The 13659-nt window shown below is 44.1% G+C and overlaps 1 protein-coding gene across 5 annotated transcripts in view; it reads left to right on the top strand.

Moving 5' to 3' along the window:
• The window catches only part of DGKD (diacylglycerol kinase delta), a 64350-nt gene extending 51974 nt beyond the window's left edge, over window positions 1–12376 (top strand). For 3 of the 5 annotated variants that reach the window (XM_076341674.1, XM_076341677.1, XM_076341679.1), the window contains 8 exons: window positions 220–354; window positions 3262–3413; window positions 4220–4331; window positions 4498–4590; window positions 4962–5081; window positions 5421–5538; window positions 6788–6918; window positions 8086–12376. In XM_076341674.1, coding sequence (XP_076197789.1) covers window positions 220–354; window positions 3262–3413; window positions 4220–4331; window positions 4498–4590; window positions 4962–5081; window positions 5421–5538; window positions 6788–6918; window positions 8086–8175 — 951 coding nt within the window. In that variant the 3' untranslated portion in view covers window positions 8176–12376. Of the gene's footprint in view, window positions 1–219; window positions 355–3261; window positions 3414–4219; window positions 4332–4497; window positions 4591–4961; window positions 5082–5420; window positions 5539–6787; window positions 6919–8085 lie in introns of those variants that run through there. The other 2 variants (XM_076341676.1, XM_076341678.1) reach the window with 2 other exon arrangements.
• Window positions 12377–13659: the final 1283 nt, after the last annotated feature.

The raw sequence follows: 13659 nt of genomic DNA, 5'->3' as shown, positions 1-13659 counted from the left end.
ACTTAGACCAGCAATTCAAATACAGATTTGTAGTCCAAAGACAAAGCAAATGGTCCCTGCCGCACAAGGGTGAGGTGTGCCCTGCCACCCAGGCACAATGTGCCTCTAGTAGCACCAAAGCTACAGTACCTGGGGAAGTGCTTTTGAAAGAAAGAGAATGTCTCATGCTTTTGGAAAACCAACATTTTAGAGCTTCGCTGATGCAATTACTTCTTGCAGTGTCGGACAGTGAAGATAGCAATCCTGGGAGAGGAGGGAGTTCCTGTGCAAGTGGATGGAGAAGCCTGGATCCAGCCTCCGGGTTACATTTGGATTGTTCATAAGAACAGAGCACAGACCCTCACTCGAGACAGGGTAAGAGCAGCCTTGCATACACTATGTAGTACACATGTTTCGATGTCACATACTCCTGCAGAGCATGGCAATGGCCACACATGAAAGCATATGTTTATGAATGCAAGAAGCATATTTTGCTACACACCATAAAATTTTTTGGAAAGAACATGATTAAACTTGCATTCACCACTTGGGAAATCACATAAATAAGGTTGTTTATGCAAGCTTATTTTGCTTCCTTTTCTAGGTGCCTTGTGACAGCATTTCTTAACACACTTGCATGCTGTTTTTCCCACAGGATGCCTGCCTCACTGAGTGCTGCAGATTTAGATTCAGCTGTTCAATATTTTAATTTCTCATTATTGTTCAATATGTGGGTTATACCTCGTTGACGAAGTAAAGCAGTGTTTTATGCCTTGTTCAGCAGTGTGTGTCTGTCTCATCTCATAATTTTCAAATACATCTGATGAGTACCAGCACATAAGGAAGCATTCTTGCTGTTTTACTGTATTACTGAATGGTGGTAAGCCAAAGGAAAGGATAAAGGCCTTGCTGTGGCACAAACAGGCTTTATGGTTCCTCCCAATTCTGTAACTGTCCATGCATGAACAGTTTGGTTGATAGCAGCTCTCAATACTTTACAGCATAACGCCCCTTTACCCAGCTTCCAGAGCAAATCGAAGTCTTCTGCAAAGGACTCACCTGCTGAATAACAAGAAAAGAGAGAACAACCAAGAGGAAAAAGGGAAAGCAGCCTCATACAGGCCTTAGGCACATTACCTGACAGGAAGTTACAAGTATGATGGTATGGAAAGAAAGCAAAGGTGGGCGTACAAAGCCCCTGTCATGATAGGACAGGGCAATATCCAAGACCCCTTGAGCTGGGAGAGAACAGTGGGTATTGATCACAGAATCATAGAATGGTTTGGGTTGGAAGGGACCTTTAAAGGTCATCTAGTCCAACCCCCTTGCAATGAGCAGGGACATCTTCAGCTAGATCAGGTTGCTCAGAGCCCCATCCAATCTGACCTTGAGCGTTTCCAGGGATGGGGTATCTACAACCTCTCTGGGCAACCTGTGTCAGTGTTTCACCACCCTCAGCATAAAAAATTTCTTCCTTCTATCTAGTCTGAATCTACCCTCTTTTAGTTTAAAACCATTACCCCTTGTCCTATCACCCCTTGATGCGAATGTTGTGGAGAGGAGGAGACAGGAATAGTGCGCACAGTCTTTCCTGGAGGGTAAGAGAGCTTCTGCAGTGTCACACTGAGACTTGGAGCGGGAGTGACTGAAGGAGATAGCACAGAGAACAAGGAGGAACAGGATTCCTGCTGTAAAGGTGGGAGGGAGAAAAGGAGAGGCAACCTACATGTGGGTATGGTGGGAAAGGTGGGGTGAAGCACAAGAGGCAGGATACAGAAGTCCCTAGTGAGTGTGCTGTGTGTGTTGGGCCATCTGAAGCCATGGCTGTGATTGTGCCATCCCACTCCTCATTGCCTGCAAACCCGGTTTTGCAGACATGGAATTGCCACTGAGGAAAGAGGTTCAAGTTTTGCAGAGCAACAGTCAGCTTTTGTCTTGACTGTGGGCTTATCCTTATTTTTCCTGCTGTCCTTTTGATCATTGTTGCACACCCCTTCCTTCACAGAGCAAATCTGTCCTACGCAGTAGATGAAGTGAGGTTCTTTCTTCACATGTGTGATCCTGTACCTATGGTAGCATTTTGCAAATGTGATTTGGGATATTTAGTTTCCTGAACTGAAGATGGAAGAACTCAAATTCCCTCATGTGGCCTCATCTGGACCACTGAAGAGTCATCAGCAAGGATGAGATCAGCAGATAGCTTGCACTGAGCTGACAGAGCCTGGTTTTGTCCTGTATGAGGAGCAGTAGGGGAAGGGAATGCTTTACCACAGGGCTTCACAGGTATTTGCAGACGCAGGAGAATGGCGTGTCCCCGGAACACTGGGTTGTCCCCAAAGGCAGTTGTGTTCTAGTGGACACTGGCTTTCCTGCTCCATCCGTCTCCTCTCTCTACACTTAGTCCTGTGCTCCTTACTTAGTCTGTACTCATCTTGTTTGACTTCCCAGGCCCAGGATCCATGACTACCATTTTCTTCCCCTTTCCCATCCACCCATCACACTCAATCTCCTTTCCTTTTCTGGCTCCCCAAATGCTGATTTTTTTTTTCCATGAAAGCTTCACACCCCTACTTGTTATTCTCATCTTCTCTGAATTATTCTTCCTACTTCAGTCTTCCCCTCCTATAGTCCCTTCTCTTGTCTAACCTTCTCTCTTGCCATTTCTTGTGCTCATCGATCCATCTCTCCTTGCCCCGAGGCTCTTCGTTTCAGTTTTCATTCTCACCATATCCGATTTTGATCCTTCTGCATTGGATCTGTTTTACTTCGTCCTGTACTGCTAGCTGATGCCAGCAGGGATATCGGTACGGGTGCAAGTGGGACAGGTCCTAGCTCTGAGTTCAGCTGCTTGTCCCACCAACTACTGGGGAAGCCCAGTTTACTTTCAGATAAGGAGGAGCCTTTGACATTTTTAATTTCCAGCTCTGAGATGTCACTTGAAGAGGTGTGCAGTAATACTGAAGTGTAGAGACGATACATTTTACTTACAGAAAAGGCTGCCACCAGTAGGGAATTGGTGGATTTTGCTAGTCTGGCCCTGAGAATTGGCCTAGTAATTTTGACTAAAACTAGGTTTAAGCAAAAATTAAGCCAAGGCAAGCATGTGACATGGAAAACTTCAGCCCAGACAGCTAGTTAGCAAAGTTATAAGCAGCTGAACAACTGGGTCCTGCAATGAAAAGTGTCTATACCAGATTTACATGTTTTACAGACATAGGCACAGCCATTGTTTTTTATAGGAGCTTTATAAGGTATCTTATAGTTTGCCTGCTGTGTTTTTAGGCATTTGAGAGCACCCTGAAGTCCTGGGAGGACAAACAGAAGTGTGAGTTGTCCCGACCCTCCTCTTTCTCTCTGCAACCAGAGATCATGTCCGAAGAAGAATCCACCCAGATCATCCATTTTGGTCAAGCTGCAGGTGCTCTGATCCACAGGTGGGATTCAGTTTGGTTTTGGTGAATAGAGCCCTCCTTTGGTGCCTCAAGTTCTTGTCCTACTCCCTGTTCCTGGAGATGTTTCTGTTCACTCTTGTCTTCCTCAGTGCTGGTCCATGTCACTGGGGGTAACATCCATTCATTATGCACTGTCCCAGCTGCATGAGGACTGAAGTCAAATAAACTTTCTTAATTTACATTCTGAACAAAATATTCTGAACAAGAAATGTTACTTTTATGAGCAAACATGGATCCGTTAATCCTGAAAGAACCTATTATCTTTGAATATCAATTATTTTTATCAGAAATGAAGTAAAGGCCTCTCTAGGAGCTCAGATGACAAGTTGGGTTCTTATAACCCTGATGCCCAGCAGAGATTTCTGGAAGAAGCCACAGTATGCTCACCTGCTCATCCTTTACTCAGACATTCAGCTCCTTGGTCTGGGCATCTGAGAGAAAATTCCCAGAGTCACATCAGAGGAGTGTTAATTAAACTGCCATCTGTGCAGCTGCCTTTCACATCACTATGGCCATACTAAAATGTCTAGGTTGTATTTCAAATTGATCCCAACTTGTGTGCAGAATTGAATATGCACCGGGAGTTGTGCATGTGAAATCTGCCTTGCTTTGCCTATGCATGCTCACTATAGCAGGGAGAATTGCCCTGCTTTGCCAGAGGCTGGCATGCCGCTCCCATGCTTTATCCCTGCTCTTGTCACTCAGATGGGTATTAAAAGGAGATACCCAGTCAGAAAAGTTCTCCTGCTTTGAGCATATGCTGATGCAATCTGTAATTCTCTCTTTAGCATTCGGGAAATAGCCCAGTCCTGTCAGGACATGGAACAGGAGCTTGCCCATGCTGTCAATGCCAGCTCCAAGTCTATGGACAAAGTCTACGCTAAATCCAAGTCTACAGAGGTACTTCACTCACTTGGCATCTCCCATTTTGTCCTTGTTCCATACCTCTTGGTTTTCCTTTCTGATTGACCATAAGTAGGCCTTGCTCGTCTAAGACTTCTTCCTTTTGACTGCTCAGACCTCTGCATTTCCAGGCTTAATTTGCGCATGAATTGCTTCCCGGCAGGGTCTGAACTGCAGCCTTGTTGTAGAGATGGTGAATAATGTCAAAGCCCTACATAATGAGACAGAGCTGCTGCTGGCGGGCAAGATGGCACTGGTAAGAAGCACAAAGCAGGAGTAAAGCAGCCTCTCACTTTCTCCCCTTTCCCTACTGTTGTCTTAGCAAGCAACATTTTGCTGGTCTTGGTCTTCTGTGTCTTTGTAACAAGTCAGTTTAAATGTTATCATGGAGGACTTAGGATGCTGTTACTACATAGGCATGATGAGCATTCAAGCTAGCTTGCGCAGAGTTGGGAGCTCAAAAAAGATGAAAATCATTAACTTGGTAACATCTGGGCAGAGTGCCTGCTATGCACTTCCTTTTAAAAGGAGGAACTGCTTTGTTAGCTAGGAATTTCAAGGCAAGGGCCTGGCTGTGTGTTCCACTATATGGCTTTTAACTCTGCTTTGTTTCCGTTTCTGATCCAGCAATTAGATCCTCCACAGAAGGAGCAGCTCCAAGCAGCCCTGGCAGACATGGACCTCCAGCTGAGGAAACTAGCAGACATCCCTTGGCTATGGCAGCTTATGGAGCCCTGCGATGAGGAGGTGAGGAGAACCAAGGCTATATTTCCCTAGCTGTTCTCTTTTTCACTAGTTGGCTGTGAGTGTTTGACTTCCTGTGAATATACAACTGATGTGAGAAAAAAATCATTAAGAAGGAAACTTGACTCCCTACGGCTAAAGAAAGTAATTTCCTGCTAAGGTCCCTTGCCTGACATGGGATCAACTTTCTCTGTTTCCTTTCCAATCTTGATCAGAATGAGTTTAGAAATTTTTTTCCTCTCTTTCAAGGTCATGGAGCTGAGCTTGACAGTACTTGTTGCTCTTGGTCTGTTCCAATCAATTTATGACTGTTTGCCTGATTTCCCCTTTTTGTTCTTACAGAACCAGATGCTGGATTATTCTAAACGCAGCCGCAGTGGCAAATTCCGGCTGGTGACCAAGTTTAAAAAGGAGAAGAACAACAAAAATAAGGAGACTCATAGTAGCATGGGATTGCCGGGTACCAAGTCTGCTCATTCATTGTGTCTCTTTTGTCACATCAGTGATCACACCACTACCTGTTCTCTGTCTGTTTCCTCTCATGTTCTCTCCTTTTTCTGTTTCAAGTGCATCTGCCTTTTCTTAGAGGTCTAGTCTGTCTTTTTCATGTGGCAAAGTAGCTTATTGCTCCGTTCTGTCTAAGTCAGGATCCCCCAGTACCACATAAATATTCCTGAGCAGAAACAGGAGGTACCCTCTGAAGAATTCTGCCTACATCCAGACATTTTCAGGGATATTTTAGGGGGTGCTTAGTGAAGTGAATTTGAGGATTTTGGCATTTTAGGTATCAAAACGACTGTGGGGCCCAAGTCCGCATATCTCCAGTCTTTTCACTGCTAATTCTCTGTGATACGGTTAATGATGTTTTTCTCACTGATTCACCCTCAGGCTTTAATCAAGTTTCATGTCTAATTGGCTGGGGATCAGCATCACCACAGGTGCACCCTGACCTTTAATCCTACTAGTCAGTAGATAAAAACTAGCCATGAATCAACAAATTGCCATTCAAGACACTTTCTCTCCAGTTGGGTTAGTTGATTTTTGGTTTATACTCTCCTTATGAAGACTTTCTTCTAAAATTCAGAAGTAATACCTGTTCTGTGGGCTTCTGGGTCCTGTCCTCTGCCATGGAGTTGTGGGTACAGTCTCCTCCTGTCTGACAGGCTGGTGCTTATTCTTTGCCTCCCAGAACTTGGGAACTTTATTATTCTCTTATTTAGAGGCTGTGCAAGAAGGTGGAAGTCTAAACTCTTCCTCTCTCCCTGAGACTTGGGGGAGAAAGGTTGCCATTTTGTTTACTGAGCACAAGTGCTTGTACATAATAGCAAACTAACCTGTGCTTGATTCTTCGTGATTTATTTTATGAATCTGTTGTTTTATAAGCAGAGGAATATCAATGAACTTAGTCTTCTTAAACATGGGGGTAAACTTTAAAAAGCATATCCAATCCCATCAAAACAACCATGCACTTCCTCCTGGCTTTACTGCAGCTAGCCTCTGCTTAAGAGAACACCTCTTACCTTTCTCTGCCCTACCTCCTTTGTTTGAGACTGTAGGTCGTGCTGCCAGTCCTTGCCTTCCCCTTGGTTTGAGGCTGTGGTACTGCTTGCCCTCCTTCTCTGGCACTGAGTGCTGATGGTGTCCTCATCTCTCACTGTCTTCTGGGATTCTGGGTACTCAATGCACTCCTGCTTTTCCATCTCTAACAGTTCACCTCTGGGGAACGGAGGAGGTTGCGGCCTGGCTTGAGCATCTCAGTCTTTGTGAGTATAAGGATATCTTCATCCGGCATGACGTCCGGGGCTCTGAGCTCCTGCACCTCGAACGGAGAGACCTCAAGGTACTTTCATGGTCGTCTCATGAGAAATGGCCAGCTGCATCTGCATGACCTTCTGTGCTGAATGTGCTTGGAAGTGGTCTGCCCGCTGTTCATTCCACGTGCCTTGGCAAGATGAACAGGTTCATTGTGGCCTCGTTTTATTTTCTCAGCATTTCAGGTCACCTGATTTTTAATAGCAGGGAGGTAGAACAGCTAGTTGAGGGACCAGCTGTCCAGTTCTGCCACAGCTTCCTGGAGGTCTAATACAGTCCAGCACACAGATTGCAGGTAGTGTTCTTGAGAGTCTCTGATTTTAATGACGGAATGGAAGTTTTCAACTTCTCTGCTCCTGTACCATCTTTGCACAACATGCTATGATTAGGAAAATTTGGTTCTTATGTTGTAGTCACTGGACAAATAGATCATCGCACTTCTTTGTTACAAGAAAAAAGTCATTGTGGTCTTTGATGAGGCTGCTAGATGGAGAGAATCTTTTTAAATAGTGCTTAGTAACCACATTACACAACTTTGCATCTCCTCACCAGGACATGCTTTCCCTACAGAGAAAAATTGAAAGTGGTGGTTCTTTGCATGTGCAAGAGACTTGTGTCATCATTCTGGTGACTTGCATATAGCAGAAAAATACTTTGTTGTAAAGTAGTGCATGGCATTTGTTGAATGCCCCTTGGATCTTCATTCGTGATTTTGACCATCTTCCTGTTCTGAGGTTTGCTGTAATCCGTGTAGCTGATTCCTCTGCATGCCATCCAGCTACAGCCTGTGTTTTGTTGCATGGTACCCAAGTGTACACATTTATTTGATGTGACCAGTGATGGGTTGGTTCTTCCTGCATGTTTTGGCTACTAGCTTAGGTCCTTGAGATCTGTATGCTCTTTCTGTTCTCTTGCTTTGGCCTTTAACAGTCAAAGCAATTTGCATTTCTGGCTAATGGTCTGCAGTTGTTTCTCTCCATTGCTCTATGCCTGCTCTGTGTTCATTACCCTGTCATGCTCTGATAGCTTTTTGACACGTGGTTTGAGGTTCCATATGTAACCATCAGGTTTGTAATCTTTCTGGTTGGTTTCCTCCTCTCTTTGTAACTGGCTGACTAGTTTGTAACCATTGCTTGGCCACCTGGAATTTTCCCCCTGCCTTTCTCCTAAGGTAAGGTTTTCTCTTTTCTTCCAGGACCTGGGTGTGACCAAAGTGGGTCACATGAAGAGGATACTGCACGGGATCAAGGAGCTGAGCCGGAGTACTCCTGCCAGCGAGGTTTAGCCTCTGTTTTCACAGCCTGTGTCTACCATTCCCCCTAACTGCACAGCAGTCACCTCACAGAGCAGATGTGCTCACAACTGTCTCTACTGAACAGCCAAATTGTAGCTGTTCAGAGCTCATATCAACCAAGCATGGTGCTACCTTTTTTCATGTGGGGTACGGCTGCATCCAGTCGAGAGGCACCTTATCTGCGGTCAGGCAGAGCCTCCCGGAAGAAAACTCACTTGCTGTTTGAAGAACCATGTCCTCCAACGTGGGAAGTTCTGGTTCTAGTGACAGTGCAGGACTCCTGAGAATTGCAACACAGCTACCTTTACTGGATAACTTCATCACAGTAGAATTATTCAGGGCAAAAGATATATTGGCCAGTCTTAGTTCAGGAGCATCTGACAGTCTTTTCAGACCCAAAACTTTCCCACTCATCTGTCTGTCACACCTGTATCTTAGAGCATTTAAGTGGGACAAAGCTTGTCCTTGTGTCTTACTAATCCCTTTTTAATGCACCTATAGTTGCATGTGATTTGCATTAGAAATTCAAAGCCAGTACAAACCTCTTGCCGATGAATACCCAGTGATTCTCACACTGACTTATGCCTTGCAACAAACAATGCATGTGGTTCAAACAGCGGTTCGCACCAGCTTGCGGGGTCTTCCGCAGGGCCTGGCTCTCCTCTTCCAGCCAGTGGCAATGGTACAACCTTTAGGTTTTCAGGCATCACAAACAATTGTTCAGAAATTCCTGACAGTAAGAAAAGACAAAATTCTGGAGAGCCAAAAGATTACAGGAGATCAGCTCTGACATTCCCCCTTCTGAATTCATCTTCAGGAGACCAAATGAAAGGGAGAGGAACGCTAACTAGCTGTTTGGGCTGTGTGAGAAATGTAATGTAATGGAGTGAGATATGGAACAATTTGCTCCATCTTGGTGGGGGGAGCAGCATGACTGGCAATGGCCAGGAGCAGCTTCCTGCCCATTTAGTGCCACCTTCATGGCCACAGACAACAGAGCTGTTTCTTTACTTCAACTTGCAGTGCAGAAAACTATTTCTGTCACAAAAGATATGATTTATCTGTAGTACTTGGCATCTTTTCACCTGTCCTGGATCTAGTGGCTTTTCCACCTTGCTCCTCTCTCTTGCTGCCTTGCTCCTTCACTGCAAGGTGGATACCAAAAGACTAGGGTGGCTCAGTCCTCCTGGGTTGTACCCCTGAGAGAGATATTGTGTGCTGTCAAACATCAGGGCTCCTGTAAGAGCACTGAGAGAAGGAGGATTGTTACTGAGCAGATGATCATCGTAATGAAAATTGGAGTATGTTGGTAAATTGCCTTTGGTACCACCAGCAGTGGAGCATGGAAAAATTAGTGCCTCTGAATCAGAGTTCCTAGGCGGCCTTCAAATTTCCACTGTATTGCCTGACCCCAGTCGGGTAACTGTTAAAGCCCGAAGACCAGCATGCATAGCTATATTGCCATGTTTATCACTGCAAAGGGAATTCAGGAACATTCAGTTCCATAAAGCTGGAGAGACAGCAGGAATTTTTAATTACTTTGTGGTTTTGTATGTATTTATTTTTTTTATTATTACAGAGTGACACCTGTCTGGCTATGGCTGCAGACAGAAAAATGGCCACATACACAGTGGCTTAAAAGATAATTTCCTGAGGACATCGTTGTTCTTTGTTATTTGTAAGGATTTTATCAAATTGACATCAGCTCTCTAGTGTAAAAACAGTCAGTCAAGTTATTTTATGTAAAGACTTGTCAGATTAAAAAGGTTATGGCTGATTTCATGCTGGGCAAACTCCATTGCATTCTTCACGATTTCACCAATTATTCTGACTCTCCCTATCTGTTTTTAACTAGTTGTCATTCACCCCACATGTCTTCACTCAGCCTACCGAGTAACAGGGTTTGCTCATGAGAAGTTAACAGAAGACTAAACATGCTTAATCCAGCTAACAATGTTTCTGTTATAAATACTGTGGGGACTGAGCAAGAAATATGTTCAGCTTTGCCCTGAATTTGTTTCTCCTATCTGTACATTGGCAATTGCTTCCATAGCCATGCTTTTTCTTTATCAGTACAGCCCCCCCTCACTGTATTGAATTCCTGAGGTGTCAGATGAGTAAGAATTGAAGGCATACTGTATTTTCCCACTTGCTTGTTGAGGCACAGAGCAGCATCTGCGTGAGAATGAGGAGAAACTTCCACTAAGGATTGCTCCAGGACACAGCCATCCTCGCTGGTGACAGTAAGGTGCAGTCTGCTGCCTGTCCCCAGGAGTGTGCATGGTTAGGACATTCATGTGCCTGCCCAGGAGAGCGCAGCAGGGAGCACAAGGCAGGTGATAACTCTGGAGAAGAGGTGACATCTGTGTTTGTTCCTGTACGTGGTGAAGGAGCTGTTCTTCCTGTGAAGTTTCTCCAGGCAACTTCATGGTTAAAGGTGCATAAACAATATGCACTTGCCTTGCTTGCGAAATTCCTGGGGGATTAAATTCTTGCCTCAATAGAAACAGCTCCTCTCTACTCTTCCTGCTCAGAGTAACAGGGGAATCCAAAGAATTTCTAGATTCAGGCATGTTCCTTGATTCTTGCCATATCTGTAGAGGCCTGACGGCCATTAGCCATCTGCTATGAGTGATGATGCCTGCACAGACCAATCTTTGTTTCTTTCACTTTTATGATCTGTCGTGTTGATGGGTTCAGATCCTTTTTCTGTATGTGCACATTTTATCAAAGGGTTCATAGCCAGTATATTCCTCTCTGTTGCTTATCAGAGGTGGGGAGGGAGTTCTACCTTCTTTTAAGAGCTAGAAAATGGGATCCATATTTAACTTGCGTGCCTTTGAATATGTATTAAGGTTTGTATCTAACAAAAGGGTTGTAGCTCTACATCACTGGGAATAATGCAGATTTCTGTTGCAGAGATTTTGTGAATAGATGAGGACAATTTGTGTCAAACATCAGTGAGAGCTATCTGCAAAGTAGGGAGCCAGGCTGAACTTCTGGCTACATTATTCTGAGTTCTTCTTCTGGCATCTGATAATTTTTTGTGGGAGAGAAACTCAGGAAAGACAATTAGATAGTAAAAAAATCTGCTGCTTTGCCAAAAAAGAGACTCTCCTGCAGTCTCAAGTAAAACACCAGCTTGAGAGAAGCTAGAACTGTACCTATCGCACATATGTTTAGTCTCAAAAAATGCTACTCATGTGAAAGCTGTGTGGCACCTTCTGTTTATCATCCCTCACCCTTGGCAGTGATGCTGGGGCAGTGTCTGCAGTGAGCTGGGCATACGGTTTCTTCTGCTAGGAAGAGGTTTCAGTACATTATCTCACATTCTGGCACTGCCCTGGATATTTAACTTTAATGGCAGATTCTGGGGAATAATGTACCCTGTGTTGTGATGTTTCAGTTCAGTGGGAGTGCATGCAATGGAGACTCGAGGGAGGTTTGGCCCGTGAAGCAGCTATCAGCAGCATCCTGCTCTGGGCTACCTTCGGGAGGGCTGTTAGTGCTAATGCCGTCTTTCTGGTTTCGCTTGTGGTATCTCAGTGCTGAGAGCACGCGTCCCCCGCTGCGGCAGGAGTTGGCTCTTTGCAGCAGAGGGGAGGTGTGCCACTTGGTGCCTGGAGGTGTTGGCCTGGCTGGGCCGCACAAGAGCCGGGCACCCGGGAGCCTCCAGCTCTGTCGAGGCCTTCATTGCCAGTCTTGGGAGTGTTTCTGCACCCAAATCGTATGGAAAGCTTTGTTCATTGTTTTGGTATTATTTAAAAATGTGCATACTATCTATGTGATTTTAAAAAAAGACTGTTTACACGAAATATTTTGTATCTTAAGATGTGTGTACTGTAAAAAGAAAAAAAAAGGAAAGGATGAAAAATTATGGTTTTCTACAACCGTCAGCTGTGACTGCATGTCTATATCATCGTCCCCCGACCATTGTTCCTCAGGGGTCTCCCCGCCATTCCTGTGATCCTGTCAAAAGCATAGGGAAGCAAGTGAATCCCTGCACAGTCTTGGGAAGAAGGTTTTGTGCCTTAAGAATGGGACCTGCTTCCCTCCTATTTATTGTGTTAATTTATACAGTGATTACCATGGAAATGTCTCTTGTATTTTTTTTGTACATAGTTTACTGTTGATTGTTGTAAATAAGTTTTTCTTGTATATAAAGTAAACAAATTTCTGAGCTTCCAGTAAAGATTCTCTGTTACTGATTTCATTGTGTGAGAGGGCCGCAGTGCCCATCTGGTGGGAACCAGCTAATAAAAAACTGTGCTGTGATAAAATGGCTTTATCCTGAGGTGCATCAGAAGTTCAGAGCCGTTCCGTAGAGGGGAGTGAAATGGTAAATGTGGTTGTTGTAGATTAGTTTTGTAGCATTTCCTTGTGTTGGTTTAATTGGCATGTAGTAGAAGACATCATGTAGTTTATTTTTTATTAGCTGTATCTCTGCAGTGAACAAAAGATGTTTTAAATATGGTGGTTCTACTGCTGCTCATCCTGATCATAGCTCCACTGTCTGCAAACCCACAGCTAGATGGGAAGACACTCTCAGAAACTCAGCAGGGTATTTGTTAGTTACCTCCATGTGCTTGCAGACCTCTCATCAGGTGGTGTGACCATGTCTTCCTGGTCATGGTGGTGCAGTACTCTGATGAGAGGGGAACAGTTGTTCTTTACTCCGCTCGGGCCTCTGTGCATTCAGTTCATTGCAGGCAATATATACGGTAACTGGAATAAGTGAAAGTGCATTTACAAAAATGTGGGAGAAATTAATTTTCTCATGAAATGTAGAAATTGACTGCCATAAAATGACACCTGTAAACTTGAAACTAAAAGATTTAGAGATGTTTGGGTGAGCAGTCCATGGATCGGATTGTGATGAGCTTTCTCTTCCATCTGTACAGATTGATGTGTTTGTAAGGTGCTGACAAGAAACTGAGCAGATTAATTTAAACTGAGAGGATGGTCATAGAGTTCCATAGCACTGTTGCAAAGTAGATGGAAAGTAACTTATAATGGTCATGAATATTTTCTATGTGAAAAAGACCTTTGTACTTGATAGTTAAACTGAAGGAGTTACTTTGTCTTTGTGTGGAGGGAATAGTTTATGTGACAGGAACATAAGAAACTATAGTAATGTTATATACTGTTGCAAGATGAAAATGGTAAAATTGATCATTAAAATGTTAGTTACCTAGTCCTAGTAATACGGAGAAAAGAAAAATTATTGCATTTGCTCACACACATCCCCTGGACCTGCATGTCAGGTTCTGTGTTAAGTAGCCCTACAGAAAACATACAAAGAAAGCAGCAGCAGAGAGACAGAAGATACGCTTACTCCTCTGATACAGGTAATTCATTTTGGTCATCTTTTTATTTATGTGGCAGAAGCCAATAGCAAGAAACTCTTTGCCCCAGTCAGTGTATCATTACTGGGATATCAGACCTCCTGCTCAGGGCTGCCATCCTCTTGGTTTG

Source organism: Aptenodytes patagonicus, chromosome 6, assembly GCF_965638725.1.
Source record: "Aptenodytes patagonicus chromosome 6, bAptPat1.pri.cur, whole genome shotgun sequence".
NCBI classification, from domain to species: Eukaryota; Metazoa; Chordata; class Aves; order Sphenisciformes; family Spheniscidae; genus Aptenodytes; species Aptenodytes patagonicus.
Note: the sequence above shows the minus strand (reverse complement) of the source record. Positions and strands in the feature narration are given on the sequence as shown.